Source organism: Propithecus coquereli, unplaced genomic scaffold (genome assembly GCF_000956105.1).
Source record: "Propithecus coquereli isolate 6110/MARCELLA unplaced genomic scaffold, Pcoq_1.0 Scaffold435, whole genome shotgun sequence".
Lineage (NCBI taxonomy): Eukaryota > Metazoa > Chordata > Mammalia > Primates > Indriidae > Propithecus > Propithecus coquereli.
The window spans coordinates 876844-899544 of NW_012150119.1; the positions used below are offsets into that span (position 1 = coordinate 876844).

General features: G+C 50.1%; 1 protein-coding gene across 1 annotated transcript; it reads right to left on the reverse strand.

The window, feature by feature from the left end:
* Window positions 1–212: 212 nt before the first annotated feature.
* On the reverse strand, window positions 213–22360 carry MYH3 (myosin, heavy chain 3, skeletal muscle, embryonic). The gene is made up of 41 exons (XM_012653942.1): window positions 22346–22360; window positions 21552–21608; window positions 20670–20881; window positions 18744–18887; window positions 18155–18311; window positions 17372–17399; window positions 16925–17033; window positions 16214–16306; window positions 15391–15454; window positions 15211–15309; window positions 14021–14124; window positions 13800–13938; window positions 13300–13418; window positions 13068–13217; window positions 12168–12338; window positions 11774–12080; window positions 11580–11650; window positions 10935–11022; window positions 10733–10850; window positions 10209–10332; window positions 9979–10115; window positions 9642–9897; window positions 9213–9455; window positions 8952–9128; window positions 8698–8843; window positions 8528–8618; window positions 7446–7835; window positions 7217–7343; window positions 6057–6175; window positions 5718–5914; window positions 5173–5356; window positions 4346–4511; window positions 3910–4034; window positions 3117–3425; window positions 2787–2990; window positions 2588–2713; window positions 1578–1748; window positions 1381–1485; window positions 1150–1245; window positions 903–1040; window positions 213–364 (listed from the first exon to the last, which is right to left on the reverse strand). The coding sequence occupies exons 3-41, from the start codon at window positions 20871–20873 to the stop codon at window positions 338–340; spliced, it is 5823 nt and encodes a 1940-aa protein (XP_012509396.1). The 5' UTR covers window positions 20874–20881; window positions 21552–21608; window positions 22346–22360; the 3' UTR covers window positions 213–337.
* Between the last annotated feature and the right edge of the window lie 341 nt (window positions 22361–22701).

Genomic DNA, 22701 nt, shown 5'->3' on the forward strand with positions numbered 1-22701 from the left:
GACCAAAGCAATGGTTAACCTAGGGGTATTTTTTTGTTTTTTATGTAATCTCAAATTTAAACCAAAAGCATTCTCTTCCTTCCCCAACACACACGCACCAGTTGGATTTACCAAGCCATCTGCTTACCAAGATTTCAACAGTGGACATAAAAATCACCAAACGAGAAACCATTTTCATGTGGGGAAGAGGAAAACAAATACCATGTCACAGCCCCAAGTGAAAACAAAACAAAGTTTATTGCATGTGAAAAAGAGTCACATGGAAATTAAGTTATAGTGACCAGGAACCATGAAAATACACATTTTGCATATCTTCTGTCCTGCCCCAGAGGCTGGCTCACTCTTCACTCTCGTGGATCACCATCTGGAAGGAAAGTAGGCACTTTGAGTCAAGTCAGATGGCGGAGACACATTTCCTCCCACCACTTCTTCCACCAAGCATCGGGGAGTTGGCTGTGTCCTTTAGTGGGACGCAATAACTTTTGGACACTAAGAAAGTACATGATCGCATGCGTGAAGTCACCCCATAGCCTGAGAGATCAGCCCTGAGAGAGAGTGAGCCCCACACGCTAGGCAGCACTCGACCTACATGTGCAGTGACGGGTGCTCAGGGCTCAGCGGGCTCTCGAAGGTGCACCTGCAGCAGCCTTTCTGGTACCAGCAGGGGGCACCTGACAGAGCTCAGCGGGACTCCACTCACTCCTTTTCAGGATGGTGTTTTTTTATTGTGACCTACAGATCTGGATTCTAGCCGGGCACTACTCAGTGAAGTGACTTTAAGCAAACCCCTTTTCTTCCTGAGCCTGAGATTCCCTGGCCCCAAAGCAAAGGGTTCTCTAAGGTTCCTTGCAGCTCAGAAGTTTCTGCAGTCCCTGGGAGTTTCTCCCAGGGCAACGACTCACCCTGCTGGAGGTGAAGTCCCGGGTCTTAGCTCGCAGCTTATTGACCTGAGATTCTGCGATATCGGCACGTTCCTCAGCCTCCTCCAACTCATGCTGAGCTTTTCGGAATTTGGAGAGATGAGCGTTGGCTTGTTCGTCCTAAAACCAAAGTGCCCGGGCAGGTCAGATCAGCGCACACGTCTCTCACAGCTCTCGGTGGGACACGGCCCAGGCTGCCGATCTACGGTCACACACTTATCTGACTTACAGCCTCCTCGGCCTGCCTCTTGTAGGACTTGACTTTCACTTGAAGTTTATCCACCAGGTCCTGCAATCTCAGCACGTTCTTCCTGTCCTCCTCACTCTAAAAATGAGAAAATGAGAATGTCATTGGAGAGGAGAGGGCAGGGTCGCCCGAGGTCTGGCCAGTTGGTGGAGAGTCCAGGGTGGCATTTGCACGTGACCAAGAAAATGACCATCGGGTTTTCTTTCCACTGACCTGGTACGTGAGCTCCTTGACCCGCCGCTCATATTTTCTCAGGCCCTTGACGGACTCTGTGTTCTTCTTCTGCTCCCCTTCGAGCTCAAACTCCAGCTCTCGGATCTGAGGAAGACATTGGGGAAACGGGTCTGGGGCTGCAGCGTGTACAGGAGAGGCTGGGAAGCTCGGCTTATGCCGGGGTCCCTGCTGCGTACCCGCGTCTCCAGTTTCTGGATCTGCTTCTTCCCGCCCTTCAGCGCCAGCTGCTCGGCCTCGTCCAGACGGTGCTGCAGGTCCTTCACCGTCTGCTCCAGGTTCTTCTTCATCCGCTCCAGGTGGGCGCTGGTGTCCTGCTCCTTCTTCAGCTCCTCGGCCATCATGGCAGCCTGGAAAGCAAATCAGACCCACTGAGATGCACACCAAGCACGTGGGCCTGGAGCTGTCAAAACCTGGGTGCCCCTGAGGGCCAGAGACCACGCTGAAGAAAAGGGACAAGAGGCGAGACAATGACTGAGTACATCCTTACCACGGGGTATGACAAGAGCTGCACCCAACATGTAAAACAACCTAAGAAATGAAAACTTTGAGGACTGGATGGGAAACAGTTTCTTCCTTTTCTTAAAGTGACTTCCTTGGGACTTTCCTCCCGAGGAAATTCTTTTTTTCATTATCACCAATATATATTTTCAAAGGAACCTGAGACATAGAGAAGGTTGATTTTGATGTCTAGCACCACAGATTTGGGTATAGTGAGGTCAAGGGAAGGCCCTGAGAATCAAGGCGGTGTGTGGACGCGCAGGGGAGCGGGCTAGTTTCAAGGTACAGTTCTCCCATTGGGCAGCAGGAGGCGCCACTGGGGCGCGGCTTGCAGAGAGAAGGCCACGGAGACCCAGGAAGGTTAGGAGGTTGTGGAAGGGAGAAATCTGGTGGATCTTGGCATCTGAGGGTCTCATTGTCGTATTTGGAATAAGTCAGATGTTGAAGGAGAGAAGAGCACACCTGTTTTTGGGCAGAACAAACAGGATATAATCCCTTCCTCTCTTTTTCCCATGCCCCCCTTTGAAATGTGCAGAAGGGAACAGGTGCGTCTGAGGGGAGGTGGGAGCAATTTGGGAACAGAACACACACCCAGGTGTGTCTGGGGGAGACCCCACCTGTCTAATGCGAACTGTCTGGGGGCAGGAGGAGAATGGGACTTTAACGGAATATAGTCCTGACGTCTTACGTCGGTGATGGCCTTCTTTGCCTTCTCTTCGGCGTTTCTTGCGTCCCTGCTGGCATCTTCGACCTCGCTCTGGAGCTGCGTGAGGTCTGTCTCCAGCTTCTTCTTGGTGTGGATGAGGCTGGTGTTCTAGGGCAAGAGGAGGGGTGTTACCCAGGCGTGTCTGTGGCCAGAACCTCACATCACCTCCTCCCCGCCTCACCTGGGTGTGCAGCAGCTGCACCCTCTCGTTGGAGTCCAGGAGCTCCTGCTCAGCCAGTTTCCGGGCCCTCTCCGTCTGCTCCAGCGTGGCCCGCAGCTCCTCCACCTCGGCCTGCAGCAGGTTGGCTCTGCGCTCCACGATCGCCAGCTGCTCCTTCAGGTCCTCCTGGCCCCGCAGAGCGTCGTCCAGGTGGAGCTGGGTATCCTAGCCAGAGAGCAGAGGGAAATTCTATTTGAAGTTGACACATCAGGGCCAGGAGCCTTGTCTACGTCTTTGAGTATTTGAGGCCAGGAGAGGTACCCCCAACCCGCCCCCAGGGTTGTCTCAGACCTTCAGCTGTCCCTGGACACTCCGGAGGTGTTTGAGGGTCTCTGCCGCCTGGCGGTTGGCGTGGCTCAGCTGGATCTCGATCTCATTCAGGTCCCCCTCCATCTTCTTCTTGATCCGGATGGCCTCGTTCCTGCTGCGCACCTCGGCGTCCAGCGCACTCTGCATCGATTCCACCGTCCTCTGGTAGTTCCTCTTCAGCTGCTCGATCTCCTCGTCCTTCTCAGCAATCTTTCTATCAATTTCTGATTTCACCTGTGTCAGTTCAAGCTGGATTCGGAGGATCTTGGCTTCTTCATGCTCGAGAGCAGCCTTTAAAGAACAAAACCAAAACAGTGCCAGTGCTGGGATGGAGTCTTGGGGGAACAAAGCTTCAATGGAAGGGTCCTAAATCTAACTTTATAATATTCAAAACTACCTTTAAAAAAAAAAATGGCCCTAATTTATCTTCAGTGCAGAAATAAAACCTGTTTCATTGCTATTGGGTTTGGATTATACTGTCAAACAATAATAACATTCAGATCATCACATTTCTTAGGAGCATAAAGCACGTTATAAATGTTTTAAATCCATCTAAGATTTTGCAAAATCTCATTTTAGAGATATTTTAATGTAACGTTTTTCTCCAGTAGGTTCAAGGTAATTCACAGATATTATCCCACTCAGCCTCGCAGTCATGCATGTGGCACTAGGACTGTGACTGCAACACGCAGAGGCGGAGGGCCCACCGGCCTCCCCGGCCAGAGCGCCACTGTGACTGCACCTGCTCCGCACCTGCGTCCCCAGCGGTGCTCACCTCCGCTTCCTCGAGAGCCAGCTGGATATCAGCCTTTTCCAGCTCGATCTGCTTTCTTGATTTCTCCAGTTCATGGATGGTTTTACCATTTTCAGCGATTTGTTCTGTGAGATCTGCTATCTCCTCTGCAAAGAAGTACATTTTGACTGCATATAAATGCCTCTGCCCAGGTTTCCGGGCATGCAAAGCACTGACTCAATGCTTTTTAACTAGTTTATTATAATTCTAAGGACTCCTGTTTCCTAGAGATAAGATCCTGTATAGAGAGAGACTCAGAAATAACCCGCCAGATAGTGAACGCTCTCTGTGTGTGTATTAACAGACCTGCACGTAGGGACCTGAATAAAGAAGTCACATCCCCGCCCACACGCTCTCGGGCAATACAGCATGGAGGGAGGAGGTTTCAGGCCATTTCAGACTGTTTCAAACGGCTTACGCTCTAAGTTCTTATTTTCCCGTTTCACGGTTTCAAGTTGATCTAAGGCTTCCTCGTAGGCGTTTTTCAATTTGAAGAGCTCAGTGCTCAAGGAGCGGGACTCCTTCAGAGACGCCTCCAGCTCTGCCTGGCTCTCCTCACACTTGGTCTTCCATTCGGCCAACACCTGAAACACCGGGGTGGAGGGTGTCTCCATTCGTGAGCTCTCCTCCTCCAGGCTTCTAGCTAGATATTACTATTAAGTGTAGAGTTAGGGCTACCCTTGGTGGCATCTCTTGCTTGGCTCCTTGTTATTTATTATTGGTCTAATCAAGATTTGCTGAAGGTCATCAGTCAGTAATAACTGCCATCTCCAAAAAAGCAAATAGATCCTTTGAGAAGGAATTAGCTGGGTATAATTACCCTTTCCCTAATGTAAAAATGGCCCTGTACTTCTAAATATTTCATTAAAACATTGGTTCAAATCAACCTTATCTGCCATACAGAAAGGGGGCTTCCAGAACGCCACCCAATGGGACCTAAGCGAGAGTCCCAAGTGTCAGCCGCCTACAGACCAGCGGAATGGGGGAAGGAAAGATGTCTGGGGCTGAGCAGCGTTGTAGAAATTGGTTTGTCTCCACTGACAGTGTTTGAAAAAGACCTCTACCCTCCTCCCATTCCCATTCTGTTTGACAGATGAGGAAAGTACAACCCGGTGAGGTTCAGGGACTTGCCCAAGGTCACACTGCTGGTGGGGGCAGAGTGGGCTGGGACCCAGTCTCCTCCTTCCGTGGCTACTGGAAATTGCCACATCGTAGCGTCCAGCCAGCGCGGAGCCGACCCCACACCTTGTCAAAGTTCCTCTGCTTCTTGTCCAGAGCGGCGGCCAGGGAGTTGGCTCTTTCCACATCGACCATCAGATCCTCCACTTCTCCTTGCAGCCGCTGCTTGGTCTTCTCCAAGGAAGCGCATTTAGCATTCACTGCCTCAACCTGTTCCTCGGAATCTTGAAGGCGCTGAGCAAGTTTTTTCCTTAAAGAATATGAAAAAGAAGCAGATGCTATTTAAGTTTCAATCTTCTTGAACATCACTATTCATCAAATTGGAATCACTACTAATCTGTGTGATTCAAACACCCGAGTGCTTTCACAGCCCAGGAGAATTTCCGATCTGCTTAAAACCCAGGATCAGTAATTTGTCTTGTCTCTAACCAAGATCAAAGCTGTTTGTCCTAATGAAATGTGTTAATGCCAGGTCAAGACACATGAGATGGGAAAACGTCTAGGAACAAAATCAAATGCATCAAATCCATTCCCAAGTAGTTCTAAAGCCAGTGCCCTCTACCACGTGATTGTTTAGGGTTCTAGTTCTAAAGGCAAACAGGGTTGCGCACTTGGCCTCCTCTAGCTCCTCGGTGCGCTGGATGGCGTCCGTCTCGTATTTCGTCCTCCACTGCGCAACCTCACTGTTGGCCTTGGACAGCGCCCTCTGCAGCTCGGCCTTGCCTTCCTGCTCCTCCTCATACTGTTCCCGCAGCAGGTCACAGTCGTGGCGGGAGGACTGCAGGGCGTGCGCCAGGGCGTTTTTGGCCTGCAGAAGTCAAGAAACAGGAGAGCCCCCAGTGCATTTAGTGTCACCTGCATGATACCATCCAGGTACATTCCTGCCACCACCCCCTACTGCAGGCAGTATTTGAAAATCAGATCAAGGAAGCCTCCCTTGGATGCTGTACCTTGTTCTCTTCCTCCAATTGCCTCTTGAGCTCTTCTATTTGCTGGGTGAATGCTTGCTTGCTCCTGGAAAGTTGGGATACGATGCTTTCCTTTTCTTCCAGCTGGCGACTCAGCTCACCTGGGTACAGAGGGAAACACTTTCATTCATTCGCCACGTTCCTACTGTGTGTGCCACACTCCTTACTGGCGTAAGGCAGTGTGCTAAGATCTGAGGAGAGAGAAGGTTGTAAGATGTGGTCCCATCCCTAGGGAGCAGGGATGTGTCTGTGAAAAGGAGACCGAAAGTACCACCTGGGAAGATATGGTTGTAAACTACTGGGAGCTGGCAGTGGCTCCTGGCACAGAACCTACTGAGAACAACTGGAAATGTAAACATTGCAGAGGACCCGGCACGATTCCCACCAAGCTTCCCCAGTGGGAGATGTTTCCAGCTGTTGTTGATTTGTTATTGACAAATACTTAGGGGAATACTTGGGACTTCATATCTCTAGTAATTTGGAGTTAGACCGTTGTGTGAATTTGGTGCTTATATGCTTATGTAGAGGGAGGAGAAAAATGGGGGCAGGGGAGGCTCCATGGCTGCACCGGTGAATCGCCAAGAGTACCGCGGGAGTGGCAGCTAAACTTCTTTCCGTCATCGTCTAGCTGCTAAGGATGGATTCGCCTGTGATGATGGCTGGTGCTGGACGGAGCCACATTTTCTAGGTGAAAGCCCCAAATATTGTTCCTTTACATTTTTATTATACACCAAGAGCCGATAGAAATTGGCCACGTGTCTCTCTTTATTCTCCTAAAACACTCGAATGGAAACAACGAATCTGAATTAACGTGCAGAAAAAAGTAGAAAGGCCATGGGACTTGGTTTTTACTGCCAGTTGGATTCTGTTTGATGTATTCATTTTGGACGATTTTGAACTAAGTGATCTTTTGAGTCCCTTCTCATTCTGGTCTGTTTCTCTCTTGTTCTGACTGGACTCAGCGTTCTCCCCCTCGGGGGTATTTTGAGTGACCCTTCCTGTGGGTTACTTCCATTACTTCTCTCGTGAAAAATATGCCTCCCTAGAAGTGCTCCCCCAAACGCACAGGCCCCTTAGTTCTGCCAGCTGCCCGCCTGCGTGTCCACGAGGTCTGGGCCCTCCGGGTTTCCCACGCGGCTCACCAGCCTCAGACTGAAGGCGAGACTTCTGTGCGGTCAGCTCGCTCAGGCTCCTCTGAATTTCCTCGTTCTTGCCCCTGGCCTCGCTTAGCTGATCCTCCAGCGTTCGGCATATTTTTTCCAGATTTGCCTAAAGGATTGAGACGGGGCAGTGTGGGGGGGCGGAGGGAAGAAAGTCAGCCTTTGACCCCAGAGTGTCTTCCGTGGGGAGCCCCGGCCACCCGCCGAGCACCTTGGATTTGGACACGCTCTCCATGCTGCTGGCCAGGTCGTCGATCTCCAGCTTGAACTCGCTCTTCTCCTTCTCCAGCTTCTGCTTGACCCGCTGCAGGTTGTCGATCTGCTCCCCGAGCTCGGCCGCACTGTCCGCGTGCTTCTTCCTCAGCGCGGCCACCATGGCTTCGTGCTGCAGCGTGGCCTCCTCCAGGTCCCGGCGCAGCTTCAGGAACTCGGCCTCGCGCTTCTTGTTGAGCTCTATCTGCGTGGAGGTGACGCCTCCCGCCTCCTCCAGCCGCTCGCTCAGCTCCTCCAGCTCCCGGGCGTAGTCGCTGCGCTGCTTCTCCGTCTTTGCACGGGTGGCCCTCTCCGCCTCAATCTCTTCTTCCAGCTCCTCGATCCGAGCCTGTGAAGCACAGCCAGCCATTGGCCCCGCGGGCGGTCAGTGTCCAGGACAGGCTGGTTTCCATCCCCGTCAGACCCACTGAGTCTTAGACTTTCCCCAGAGAAATATGGATGTTGCTACTTTGCTTTCTCATGAATGTTTCCTGACCCGTCATGGTCATCACCTCGCAGTGACCAGCACCAGACATCTTCTATTCAACCAAATGCTGACCCCAAATACTTTAACACATTGACTGCCACGCTAGAAAAAATTTTTTTCTCTGGGGCCATGGTGTTTTATTAAAACAAAATAATCCTTTCTAATTTGTTATTTTTTATTGTTTTCTGTGCGTGAGTTATATGCAATGCAATCCACGTTTTTAGAATTAAATTGTCAATATTAATTGTAACAATAAGAACATCAACAAGTAAGATTTTCACGAACCAACTGCAAGGTTTTGCTTCACGAGGCCCCGGGCTCAAAGCTAGCCTGAGTTAATACAACTCACATGGCAGTCAATGTGTTAATCATGTATTTGATTGGAAGTTATGGGAAAATGGTTCATCTCTGCCGCATCAGCCCAGCAGAAAGAGAACTCGTGAGGTGGGCGGCCCTGTGGTACTGTCCACTTGCTCTATGCGGCTCCCAGCAGACAGCCCCCAGCTCTCTGTGAGTGCCCCCACCTGGCACAGAGAAATCCGAAGGCCTCCTACCTGTAACTCTTTGATTTTCTTCTGAAATTGGAGGCCCAGCGTCTGCTCATCTTCCACTTTGCTTTGCAGTTGGCTATATTCAAAATCCTTCCTGTGGAGGGAAACGAAGAATGCATGAAGACAGAATACTCAGCAACTTGCAGAACTGAGCCCGAGGTTGTGGGGCATACTTCTTGAGCCTTTCGTCCAGCTGTTGCTTATCGTTCTCCAGGTCCAATATGGACTCTTGGGCAAGCTTCAAGTCTCCCTCCAGCTTCCTTTTGTTCCTTTCCAGGTCTACACGGAGCTTTTTTTCTTGTTCTAGGGAGCTTTCCAGCTGAAAAAGGCACCATTTCCTTTTGGGAACAAATGCTTTGCAAGAGGACCCTCAGGTGCTCTTCCAACCCTGGAGTTCCGGGACTCCTGACTAGCATTATTTACTTACGTCATCCACTTGCTGTTCCAGTTTGCTCTTGATTTTGCTCAAAGAGTTGACTTTGTCTTCTTCAGCTTGGAGGTCATCCAGGGTCTGCTGGTGGGCCTCTTGGAGGGCCTTCTTCTCTCTGGTTAACTTTGCAATGGTTTCATCTAACCCAGCGAGTTCCTCAGTCAGGTTTTTAACCTAAGAAGAAGCCACAAGCAATTTTAAGAATCAAGTTTACTTTGCAGCGACTGCATCAAGCTAGAAAGACCCACAAGAGAGTACCTTGTTCTCTGTGGCATGTTTCTCCTTCTCAACCTTGGCCAGTGTCAGCTCAAGGTCATCAATGTCTTTCTTGAGTTCTGAACATTCATCCTCCAGTTTCCTCTTCTTGGCCGTCAGCTCAGCATTGATCTCTTCCTCATCCTCAGCTCTCTCAGTCACCTCCTTGATCTTGGCCTCGAGCTGGAATTTGGCTTTGATCAGCTGGTCGCATCTTTCCTCAGCGTCCAACAAGTTTTCACTTTCCTTTAAAAAAAAGAACCATAATTCCCTTTAATGAAATAAGGTTTGTGACATTCCAGTATTTTGTTATATATGCAGTTCTTTATGAAGCATCCCAACTAAAAAGCAAAAATCTCCACCAAGAATCCATTTTTCCTAAATAAATAATCAAATCTAGATGGAGAGTTAAAAAAAAAAAAGATCACGCACAGCTTGTACTTGGAGCTGCAGGTCATTCTTCTCTTGTACCAGAGTCACCAACTTTTCCTCTAGCTCCTTCCTTTTTGCCTCTGACTTGGCGAGTTCGTCTTTGGTTTTCTGGAACTCCTCCTTCATGGTGGCCATCTCCTTCTCTGTCTCCGCACTCTTGAGGAGGGGCTTGATCTTGAAGAAGAGTTTCATCCAGGGCCAGTGCTTGACGTTCATGAATGAACGGATGTTGTACTGGATGCAGAAGATGGACTCCCTGAAAACGAGATATGGTTTATTCCCAAGAGGGACCCCCCTTCCCCAAAGGGCTCATGTTTGAACAAAGACCCTGCTCCACCTCCTCTGCACCATCTTCTGGAATTCCACGCGCATGAGAAACCCCCTGCACACGGCTTGTGTCCGGGTGATCAGTTTGGCCAGGCGGTCATCCCGCATCTCTTCCAGGGTTCCCAGCAAGCCAGCCTTGAAGAACACCTTAGTGGGGAGAAGGGTGACACGAGTCAGTTTTCTGCAGAACTCATGTCAAGAGGACAAAAAGGCCAGCGTCTGCCAGAATGGATGCATTACCTTGGTGTGTCCAAATTTGTACTGAGTGTGGTCGATGTCGATCGATGCCAGAAGCTTTTCACAAGCTTTCTTGCTGTCAATGAATTGTCCCTCAGGGATTGCACTGGCATTCAGCACTCGGTACCTGCATTGAGGACACAGAAACCGTCACAGACTGTTGACCAAGACACAGACCTCGGAGACCATCAAGTTCAGGCCTCTCTTCCTTTAGGCAACAAAGTCAAGTTCCCAAGAGGTGAAGAAACTTTCCCAGAGTCACACTGCTACATAGTAGCTTGGAATCTAGACCTCCTGATGCTTAAGCCAGGGATTTTCCCGCCATTTTGTATATCAGATACATTCCAGAGAAAAAATGTAGACGAAACAAGTATATATACCTTGGCTGAGCGGTAGGTTATTTAGTTTATGGGGAAGTCCGCAACTATTCTTTCGAAATGGGTCTTTTCATATCAATATCTCTCCCTCTCAAATTCCAGTATTTGCACATCTCATGAAGAAGCATCTAGAACATTTTTATTATGCACCTTTGTTTAAAATCCCCATAGAGAATCCTATTTGGGAAGCCTTTCCGGCAGATGCGGATGCCCTCCAGGACGCCGTTGCACCGCAGCTGGTGCAGGACGAGGCTGTGCTCCATCGCCCCTGGAACAGAAGCAAAGACACATCAGCTTCACACAGAATTTCTTAAACACCGAGCACCGTCCAGAGAGCCAGCGGGCGTCTCACCTGGGGTTTTGGTTTCATTGGGAATTATACAACGCACGAAATGAGGGTGAGTCGTTCTTAAATTCGACATCAGCTTGTTCAGATTTTCCTGAAAGAAAAAGATCACGTTTGACAGCCTACTGTGAGCTTTTACAAAGACAGAGATGCACTGTAATGAAAGGTGTGTGTTTTAAATTTATCATGAATTCTAAAGAATAGTTTATTTAACTCTCTCTTTTGAAATAATCCTATGGCTATAAGTGTAGGTAAATAACTGATACAATAGTCTTTTGCCTCCCGGTGATCCAGGGTTTCTCCAAGTACAAAACGCTTTCTAAAATCAGTTCAGAAGATGTATCTGGCTCCACTGGGAGTGTGAGGTCTGTTGCTTGTGTCCTTAAGGCAAACTGGAGAGTTTGTACTGGGAACTCACTCCCAGGCCAGCCAACCCAGCTAGCTGCAGTACAGACTGGTAATGAAATTCTGGTCCCACGTTGGTTAGACCTCATTTATGTATTATCACGCTGTTGCTCAATCTCACTGAGAGACAGTAATCAGATTAAGAAAACATTATGACTCTTGAATAATCAAGTTTAGAATCTCTACATTAATCATTTTTATATGACTTAAACCAATTACAAGCAAATGAACTTGCATTTTTCTTACCCTGAAAAGGGCAGACACAGTTTGGAAGGAAGAACCCTTCTTCTTGGCAACTTTCTTCTTTCCACTATCAGCTGAAAGAAAGAAAGGAGGGCATGCTTTGTTAGTGGATCTGTAAAGGCTTTTTTTGATCCTGTGGAGCAAACGGAGGGAGATCACACAAACACGAGGCACTCCTTGTACTGGGAGTCTGTTACCGTCTGCCGTGGCAAAGGTGGCATAGAGGTGTGCCAGGAGCCTGTTGGAGGACTTCTGGTACAGCCCAACCACAGTCTCGTTCAGAGGGTCCTTGTTCTTCTCCAGCCAGCCCAAGACACTGTAGTCCACGGTGCCTGCGTAGTGGATCAGGGAGAAGTGGGCCTCAGCCCTGCCTTTGACCACCTTGGGCTTCTGGAAGTTGCTGGACTTGCCCAGGTGCTGGTCATACAGCTTGTTCTTGAAGGAGGTGTCTGTAGCCTTGGGGAACATGCACTCCTCTTCCAGGATGGAGAAGATGCCCATCGGCTGGATTTAAGGCAAGACGAAGCGCATATGGGTAAATATGAGCTGCAGAGTATGAGAAGTGGTTACGGAGTGGATGGAAGAGGATACCTTCTCGATGAGCTCGATGCAGGCAGCCAGGTCCATGCCGAAGTCGATGAACGTCCACTCGATGCCTTCCTTCTTGTACTCCTCCTGCTCCAGCACGAACATGTGGTGGTTGAAAAACTGTTGCAGTTTCTCGTTGGTGAAGTTGATGCACAGCTGCTCCAGGCTGTTATACTAACAGCAAAATAGAGTGTTCACATGGAAAGTTAGACTTCTTTCCAAATCAGAGACCCATCAGTGTTCGTCCTCATTGCCTCGGCTCTCACCAGACTCATTTATGCTTCAGATGTGGTCACATTCTTCAAGGCCTGGCTCAGATCACATATCCTCCTTGGAGTCTTCCCTAAACTTCCAACTAGAAGGCATTTCTCCCTCTCTTGTGTTCCCGTGGTCTGGGCATCTCGTGTGTACTTTATTTTATAGCTACTCCTCTGTGTGCCTTATAGACCTCTTTTTTTCTTTCTCTATTAGACTACAAGCTAATCTCTTTTTTTCACCAGTGGGTCTTGTTTTTGGCAGACACTAAATATACACTTTGATGAATGGCTATGTGCATCTAACACAGAACCAGTAGGATATTTATGTAAAATATTGCGTGATTGACTTATTATCAAATTCTCTGTAACTCTTTTCTGGCTCTCCCTAAATCAGTAATTGCATTTGATTTTTTCCTTTTATCCGTTTGATGATGTACTTTAAAATTCCACTTGAAAGTAGGCTTCCCCTTTCCTAAAATAATACAAACCCTCCCAACAAGGTACTTCTCTTCTACCCAGTCTACTCTCCATCTAGTTTCTTGCAGGAAACTACAAGATGGCCACCTTGATATCTTCCCTTTAGGATCATGAAAACTAACCCTTACGTACAAAGCCTTATGAAAATACGACTGTAAGTAACACAAACCTCAAAGATTTCAAAGCCTGCAATGTCCAAGACGCCAATGAAGTGCTGTCTTGGTAGCTTCGTGTCCAGTTGCTGGTTAATGCGCGTGACCATCCACAGGAACAATTTTTCATACACCGACTTGGAGAGGGCATTCACAGCATGGTGAACCTGTCGTGGGAAAGGTCAGGTAAGAGTAGAAAGGCAGTGGCCATCCGCGGCCCGCGTCCCTTCCCGGCCTTGACGCAGTTACCTGATCCACGGTTTGGCCTTTGGTGACGTACTCGTTCCCGACTTTCACTCTGGGGAAGCACAAGGCTTTCAGGAGGTCCGAAGAGTTGAGGCCCATCAGATAGGCCGTTTTGTCAGCCACTGGCAAGAGAAGAAAGATGATGTGAGGCAAAGTGAAAGGGCCGCTTTGAAGGTCATGTCTTGCTATGTTGTACGTTCCATATCGCTGAACTGCTTGCATGTGGCCAGTGGCTGAGTCACCCAGAGAATGTGACAGACTTTATGAAAAGGCAGGGCTGGGTTCCGGAAAGCCCTGGTCACGTCTCACTGCGTCTGGAACAGGACCATTCCAGCGATTCAGCGAAAATGAGTGGTAACAGTGCTTGTAGGCATCCGAGGCCCAGAAAGACACAGCCACCTCTGCAGGTGGAAGAAGAATTAATCACTTTCAAAAGAGGAACCAAACGAACTCGGGTGAACAACCACCCAGCTCTGGCTATGGCAGCTGCGGGGAGTTTGTACCTTCGGTGCCGTCTGGCTCTGCCTGCTCCTCCCGCTGCTTCTGCTTGAACTTCATGTTCCCGTAGTGCATCACGGCTCCCGTCAGCTTGTAGAGCCCAGATTTCTCCTCTGGGGTGAAGCCCAGGATGTCAATGGCGCTCTGGCATTGAAAGAACAGCCTGTCAGTCAGTTGGCTCCAGGGACGGGGGAGGAACACCCGCCCCGCTCTCGGTTCCACCTACATCCGTAGCCAGCAGCTCCTCAGCATCGTCTATGCTGGCCACCAGGATTTCACCCTGGCTGATGAACGGGTAGTCATAAGGGTTGGTCGTAATAAGCAGCAGCTCTGAAATGATGCATAGTTTGAGGAGGTCTCACAGATGCAAAGAGAACATCCACCCAGTGGACCTGAGCTCTCACATCCAGGACTGGGACTTTGACCACTGGACCCCAGAATGAATTTAGGGTTAGAAATCTCTTTTAAACAGCTTTGCTATTGCAAAGTGACTCAGGCTGTCGCTGAAAATACAATCCAGGCAAGACTTTGCAGGCTCCCTCACAATGGAGATTAAAAACCCTGGAAAGAATATTTAAATTCTCTTGCTTTGCACGCGAACGGTGCATGTCAATGTCTGTTGGGGAAAGTTAATATGGAAAACTGGCTGAATGTGGGTCAGGACAGGAGCCCACACTGGGGGGAAGCATAGGTTGTTTGGTATAATCATGGCCTTTTCTAAAGTCTGTTGAAAAGCTGCAGCATTTTTCCAGACTGGAGACCAGCCAGTGGGCTGAGCAGACACGGCCAAAGAGCAAAGAAGATGGTGTGCACGGAGGCCTGCCAGGTATGAAGCCAGGGCAGGGTGACGACCCACGGCGGGGACCGTGGGTCTGAGTGTGCCTTGGCCTCACAGCGTTGGGCTACAGGTTGGTTTCTGTGTCAGAACACAAGAGGGCGCCAAAGGACAATGAAATGCTCTGTTGTTCAGCAGGTTTTTAAAAACCAGCCCTGAATTCAGTAGTGGTTTAATCTTATTGTCCATTTGATTAGGTTTTTCAAATTGGCATGTCACTGCCTAAATAGACACATCCTGTTTCTTTTTAAAAATTTTTATTTATTTTTCGATTTATTTTTATTTCTTATTATATTTTTTAGAGGCAGGGTCTCACTGTGTCGCCCAGGCTGGAATGCAGTGGCTCGATCATAGCTCACTGCAACCTCGAACTCCTGGGCTCAAGCCATCCTCCCACCTCAGCCTCCCTAGTAGCTGGGACCACAGGTGTGCAACAACACTGCACCCGGTCTGCATCCCATTTCTAAAATAAACTTCCTCCGTTGCCTGTGCAGTCACCTGTACATGGGTGCAGCTCTCCTCAGTCTAGTGATCTAAGCGCCAACGTGCCTAAAAGGTCAACCCCAGTGGTGCTTTCTCACCTATGAGCTCAGGCTTCTTGTTTGAAAGAATCTGGTAGAAGATGTGATAGCTTCTCTCAGCCTTCAGCTGGAAGGTGACTCTTGACTTTTCCAGCAGATCTGCAACACAAATACAGGACTCTCTTCCAGACTGTTCCGCATCACTCTGAGACGTCGTCAGACCCCCGTACACGTACTTACACGTTTCAATATCTGCAGAGGCCAGCTTCCCAGTCGTTCCAAAATGGATTCGGATGAACTTGCCCTGTGTGGGGGGAAAGGGAGACCAGATTCTCCCACGGCCCGATCGTTCCTACCCGTCTCCCGGGAAATGTGAATAGGAGGTTTTTCTCCCTATAGTTTGAAATTAAGTATGGACTCCTTCTTCCCCCTTCTCCTTTCACTTTGGTGTTTCTCCTTTTTTTCCATCCCTTTTATTCCATACTCCTTTCTGCCCTATATATAGTCAACAAAGCAACTACAGCAATTTTTTTCAAGATGTCAATCAAACCATATCACTTCCCTGCTTACAGAATCCTCCAGCAGCTTCCTGTTGCACTTGGAATAAAATCCAAACTGCCTCTCATGGCCAAAGGCTCCTCCATGACCAAGTCTCCTTCTCCCTCTGCCACCTCACCTCATGGGACCGGCCCCCCGGCCACACGGACCTTCCTTAGATCCTGTGACTGCACCAGGCCCTCCCTCCACTCAGGGGCTGTGCACTTGCTCTTCCCTTTTCCCTCCTCCTCCTCCCTGTCATTACAAATACTACGGCTCCTTCTCATCCTGCAGATCTCGGCTCAGCCCCCCTAGAGCGGCCTTCCCTCCCACCCCCGGACCCCTGTTACTCTCCCACATGCCCTGTTTACTGAACTTCACATGAATGTGTCATTGTCTGAAATTATCTTGTTGTTTTGTTCTTTCATCATCTGTCCCTGCTGGTCTCTACACTCCCTGAGAACAGGCGTCTTGCCAACCTTGTAGGCCGCAAAGAAAATCCCTTCTTAATGGAATTCAGACTCACAAAGCGGGAGGAGTTGTCATTCCTCACGGTCTTGGCGTTCCCGAAGGCCTCCAGCAACGGGTTGGCGCTGATGATTTGGTCTTCCAGAGTCCCCTAATGCAAGAAATCGAGACAGGAAGAAAAACATTTCTTTAAGCCACAGATGATAGTAAAAAGTGCTCACCCACTCTGTGACTGCGCCTGCCAGGGCTCCACCCCGACCTTCCATCTGTAGGATCCAGCAGATCAGCAGCACGGCTTCTGCGAAACGCTTTTGCCGTTTTGTTGTATTTGGCCATGGTTGGGTCTCTTGACCTGATATTTAACACTGCAATTTCCTGATTCTCCAGTTAGGTAGGTTGTCTGTGTTCATTCCATACTGTTGTAATAATTTATTTCAAAAGGCAAGTCTATGCTATGGTTCTCTCGTGTTGGTAGATGTGATTTTCACAAAAAAGAACAAGCTCTCTGAGTCACCTGCAAATTGACCTTTTTTAGTTAAAATAATTAAACCTTAGATCTTTGTCTTCTAAGAAATCACAGGATCTGGTCCTGTAGGATCAACTCCACACTGTGTGGTCTAGGATGGCCGGCTGCCCTGCCAGATTTTAAATCCTAGCCTGCTCTCCTTTCCTTGAAGCGGGGGGTGTGATAACATTTGGCCTCCTCGTTCTGAAGTTAAGACAAAGATTAGAAGTGGAAGCAAAGCAACCCTTTCTCTCCCGTCTGTACCTTCATTTTAGAGTCCTTCTTCTTGGCGAGGTCCCCAGTAGCTGCAATTGTTGCAAAGTATTGGATGACCCGTTTGGTGTTCACAGTCTTTCCTGCCCCGGATTCTCCGCTATTTGGAGTGATCAGAAGAGAGAAAGAAAAAGAAACGAGTCTTGTTAGTATCAACAGGCTGCCCAAGATGTGACACAGAGGCTTGGACATAGTCTGAGCCACGTCTGACACACGCCTACCAAACAAGTGCGGGACACCACTTGGGGAGGCTGAGCCCCAGGGGAGGTGGCTCAGCTGCTGGCTTAGTTGACCTAGACCTTCCACATACCTCCTTGCCCATCTCCATCTTTGATCTTTGATCTATAATCTTTCATCATAGACTTTGCTCCAAACAGAATAGAGCAAGTGGCACCTTTCGTCACAGCTATGAAATCATTCTATGCCTTGGATACTTACGTGATCAGAATAGACTGGTTTTCACGATCTGCCAAAGGAAAAATAAAATAGAGTTGATGGAGATATAAAAAGAGCTTCCAAATTCTACCCCCTTTCTCAGTCAGAGTTAAATGACACAATTCCTCCTCCCTTTAATTTTTTCTTTAGCCCTAAGTGGGAATTTGAAGAGCCTCCTTCTAGTTTTACAACTTTTTAAATTTTGTTTTTAATTGACAAATGATAGTTCTATATATTTATGGGGCACAAGGTGATGTTTGGAGATATGTTTATATTGCAGGATGATTAAATCAAGCTAATTAACAAATCCATCACTTCACATACTCATCATTATTTGTGGTGAAAACATTTAAAATCTACTATTTTTAGAAATTTTGAACTATTTTTAATTATAGCCACCATTTTGTGCATTAGATCACTAAAGCTTATTCTTCCTCTGTAAGTGAAACTTTGTACCGTTTGATCATCATCGAGAGCCTCCTTGAGAATAAGGCGCAGAGATGTTAAGTCCCTGCTTACAACCAGCCAGTGGCTTCCATCCTGTTGGGTTGAACTATATGAAATTGTCAATCTTTGTTTTTTTGACCCCCCAAAAATGTCGATTTTGTGTGTTTTAACCAACACCTGCATTACACCCAAACTCCCTCCTACAACCTGTGAGTCCTTTCGCCTCCTCTCCCTGGTGCTGGACGCCGCATGGTGCCAGGCCCCCGGGTCAAGGGGCAGCTGCCCTGAGCACAGCCCAGCACCTGCGCCCCCAGCCCAGCCCTCCTCCTGGAAACGTACCGGTCAGCATGAACTGATAGGCATTGTCGGAGATGGAGAAGATGTGGGGGGGGGCCTCCTGGCGCTTCTTGCCTCGGTAGCCGTTCACCACCTCGGGGTTGTACACCGGCAGCCACTTGTAGGGGTTGACGGTGACACAGAAGAGGCCCGAGTAGGTCTATGGGAGAAAGGAGTCTACGTGTGTATAGATTTACGTGTGTGCGTATGATGTGAAACTTTTTGCCTTTATGGCCATCTCATGTGTCTTTACGGTACTTGGAGGGAAGACGCCATTTCTATCTACAGATGAGGCCGCCAAGACTCGAGAAGGGACGACAAGTTGGTTTCCAGCCTCCCACAGCTGGCAAGCGACAGTGCCGGGACCCAGCCTGGCCCCATCTTTCCTGCGCTCCGGCTGGCTCGGCCTCGCCCCACCATCCTTCTTCCCGCCCTGCTCATCTCTTGCTTTATTTCTCTTCCCCTTTCCTTTTTTCCCTGCATCTCCCCTGTTTGGTCAAGCACAGATCTCTCCGAATCCAGCACCCACATGCATGTCTGCGCCTCCCTCCCCCGCCCCACGTCAAATGTCCCAGGAGACGCCCTCACTGACGTAGATCATCCACGACGTGTAGCGGTCCTTGAGGTTGTACAGCACGGCCGGCTCGTTGAGGTGCGTCAGCATGGCCATGTCCTCGATCCTGTCAAACTTGGGGGGGTTCATCGCATACACGTCCTCCGGCTTGACCACCAGGGTCTGAAAGGGGAGGTCACAGTGCTGCAGCTATCTGCCCCTGTGGAGAGGCTTTCGAGCCACCGTGGAAGGGGCAAGCACTAGAGAAAGCCCAGCTGATGGCGACGGAAGGGAAGGTTATGGGGTGGCTTGTGGCGGTGGCAATAGAACGCGGTTTATTTCTGTCACTCAGGGCTTTTCACCCCTCTCCGGCGGGCCGGGGGTTAAGGAAGGATGACAGAAATGAGAGAAGAGGATCTCTGTGGGAGCGTGTGGGTGACAGGGGCAGGGAACGGCAGCCAGCAGGGACCTTTCAGCTCAGTAGCGCCGGCTGGACCCAAGTCCAGCTCCCGCGGCCGAAGGGCTCTTCCCTGTCTGCTCAGAGAAAAGGGCACAGCCAGCGGCAGTCCTGGGGCAGGAAGAGAGAAGGAGGCAGGTGGCGTCAGGTCGCCAGGATGGTGCCCACGGAGCGAGCCAACATTCCGAGCTCTCCGAAAGCGGCTGCCAGCCCCCGGGCTCACATTTTCCCCCTTCCACCCCCTCCCCGAGCGTGCTCATGACAGATCCCCAGCCCCCCTCCCCTGCCCTGCCCTTTCTGGGGACAGAATATTATTATACAAGCCGGGTGGGTGGGCCCATGAGGCAGGGCAGGGGCTGCGAGCACTGGCCAGTGTCTGTGCCCTTCTCCCAGGAGGAAAGGCCCCAGCCCCCACACCCTCAGGCCTCCCGTGGCTGGGATCTTGTCTTCCTTTCCTCTGCTCTGCCTCACTCCTTTTTCCCTGTGACCGCCTCTGAAAACGCTCAGTTTTCCTGGTCCCTTTTCTGGGTAGCGTGAGCAGGAAACCTACCTTTTCCCAGCCTTCAAGTAGGGAGCCATTGAAACCGTCCGGCGGGTCGGCCCTCCAGCAACGGTCTCTTAGGTAGTCTTAGCTTATCACTCACTGTGTGTAGCCTCAGCCTTCCTGCTGCTTTGCAAGCCCACTCTTAGCTCCTTTATCGGAATATACACAGAGCCACCTTCGGGCAGCTTTAATGCTTGGTGGCACTGCAGGGCAGCCTTTAATGCTTTTCCTTCATGCTCAACACAATGGCAGTAGTTCCTTTTCTTGTCTCTCAGATTTCCTTTTACCTGTTTTATTTTTAATCAATTTTGTTCTTTCTCTCTTCCTTTTTTTTGGTGGGGGTGGTTCTTGGGACATTTCTAGAGTCTTCTGGTCTAGATTCCAGAAAGTAGTGAAATCCAGAATTCCTCCCAGGATTCCCGCAATGGCTTGGGACAGAATGTAGTGGGCTACAATGCTCAGCGCCTTCATGACACAGGGAGGTTGCTATTTCACAGCTGCTGTTTGAGCTTGTGGTCCACTAGGGTCCCTTACACTTTTTCCTTACTTCCTCAGTTACATGGTCATTGCTAGAAGAATTAGGGGGAAACCTAGGCTACCAAAGGAGAGTGTTCTAGAAGAGCTCCTCCTAGTGTTGGAGTCCCAACGCCACACTCTTGGGACTCATGGAGCCAATCCCTTCCAGCCTAGAGTGGCGTGAACATTGACAAAAGCACCTGAAAACTAATCAGGCTTCTGGTCGATCAGTCACAACCAGACTCTTCTCCCACCCTGTAACCTGAGGGCAGTGTTTACTCTGCTTTCTCTGAGGACACCTAGAAACCTAAGGCCGTTTCATATGAGGCACTGCAGTGCCCAAGCCATATCTAGAAGTGGCCGGGGGTGGGGCGGATGCACATCCCAGGCCAACGCAAGGGGCTGACAGAGGGCCAGTCGGCCTGCAGAGGGAGTGCGCGAGTCTTACCCTGTTGTCTTCGGTTTCCACAGTGACCCTTCCGTCTTGAGAGCTCTTGATTTTCCCCTTGGCATATTCTTCCTTTGAGTCCACCACAAAGCAATAGGTTTTGGCGTCAAAGGGCTGGTTCTGAGCCTCGATCCTCTCCTTTTCCGACTTTCGGAGGAAAGGAGCAGCTATGCCGAACACTTCCATTTCAGTGTCGCTACTCATGGTGTCAGCTGGAAGGCAAAGCCCCTACTGAGCCCGGCTGCCCCAGCACCCGCCCTGCCCCCGCAGCCGAGGGAGCGCCCAAAGGCCCAGCCTGGAAGCAAGGCTGTCCTCCTGCCCCCTGGTGCTCCATCCAAAGGACTTAAGTGCTGGGAATATCCCATTGGCACGTATTTATTGAGTGGCTTCTCTGTGCCAAGGGCATAGAGCGTGTTTCATCCAAGCTCCTCAGTTCTCTGAGGCTCCAGTGGGACAGGGGCCTCGAGTGAGGGCTGCTCTGGGCCCTCTTTTTCCTCTTCCGTAAAACCCAGGTGTTACTGAGGGAACATTTAAAAACAAACACCATTTGAAAATAAACACATTCTTCAAAGGGAGTGTGCTAAAAGGCAAATAGCTAAGGAATTTTTGAAACGTTTTGAATGAAGGTGGCTGCATCCTCGCACAAGGGGACCAGCCTTTTGCTTCCTTCAGTGGCTAAGAATAGTGGCATCTGACACCAGCGTGTGTTTGAAAGTCTCCCCGGTGCTGCCTCCTCTCAGGCCCCTCCCGCCTGACTTTTCCTGTCTTCTCTCTCTGGCTCCTGGGGCTCTCTGTGCCCTCAAAGCCAAGGGGAGGAGGAACTGGGAACCCTGGGTCGCCTGGAGACTTCCAGCAGCCAAAGGACAGGGTCCAACTTCTCACCTGAGAGTTCCACCTGCAGGAGAGCAGAAGACAGGAGCAGCCGGGGAGATAGCAGACCTGTGACAACACACACACATGCACAAAAACTTAGTGACACCTGGGAGCGTCTGGGTCCGTTTTGAATCAGCTCTTGACGAGTTACCTAATAAGGATAAAGAGCTAATAATTTGAAGAGGCAGGCTGGGGGAGCAGGCGGGACATGAGCCACAGGTAGGCCATTAAGGTGGGAAAAGCCTTCGACTGCCCAGAAATTGCTCTCCCAGCGAGTGGGACCGTGGCACCTGCCTCGGTCTGCATGTCTTCCAGTCAGAATCGGGCCTTAGGGACGAATCCCTGCTAAAAGGCTGGTGGTACAAGGCCAGCATCAGGTCTCCTTGTCTTCTGCAAACAGGAGAACTGTGAGATTGGCTCATTTACACTTGGGGCCACAGCCAGCGTGGTCTTACAAGGACGAAGTGCCTGAGAGGCATAGCCCAGGCAGGGAGGTGAGGTCAGGGCAAGGCCTGAGCCCCACTGGCCCGCTTCACAGGTCCCAGAGGCTGCAGGAGAACGTCAGGCCCTAGTGGATGGGCTCCTGGGTGTCCGAAGAGGAGGACGGGAGAGTTGGGAGGAGGGTGAGGCGCTGGAGGCAGAGGGTGGCTGGGCACTTGGGCCCAGGGAGACCTTGCCCCACATCTGACTGATCTTATGAAATCATCTCAGTGGGAAAGGAGGCGCCACCTCACCAGGGCCACGGCGCAGGGCGCTGGGCCGCGCCCCGCAGCAGAGGCTGAGAGAGGAGGGCCGTGACTTACCTCCGCCCACGAGCGAGCCACAGAGGGGCGGCCGTTCCCCGGGCTTTTATAGGCCTCCGCTAACCCCCACGGCTCATTCCTTCTCTATATTTGGAAAGAGAATGACCCACCACAAGCCGAGAACCGGCCTCTTCCACACGTATTTTTTGTCATTGCCAAGGGCAAGGTATATATAGAAATGAGCAGGATCCATAACCATTTTCCAGCTGTAGGAAGTCGGGAGACTGGGATGCCTTTCTCTGAACTTGGGGCTGCTGCTTCGTCCCTTGACGTGGTGGAACAGCCTCGCTGTGGGGGTGTCGCACTTTGAAGTCAGCGCGGGCCCCTGCCTCGTGGGGACAGAGGATGTTCACTTG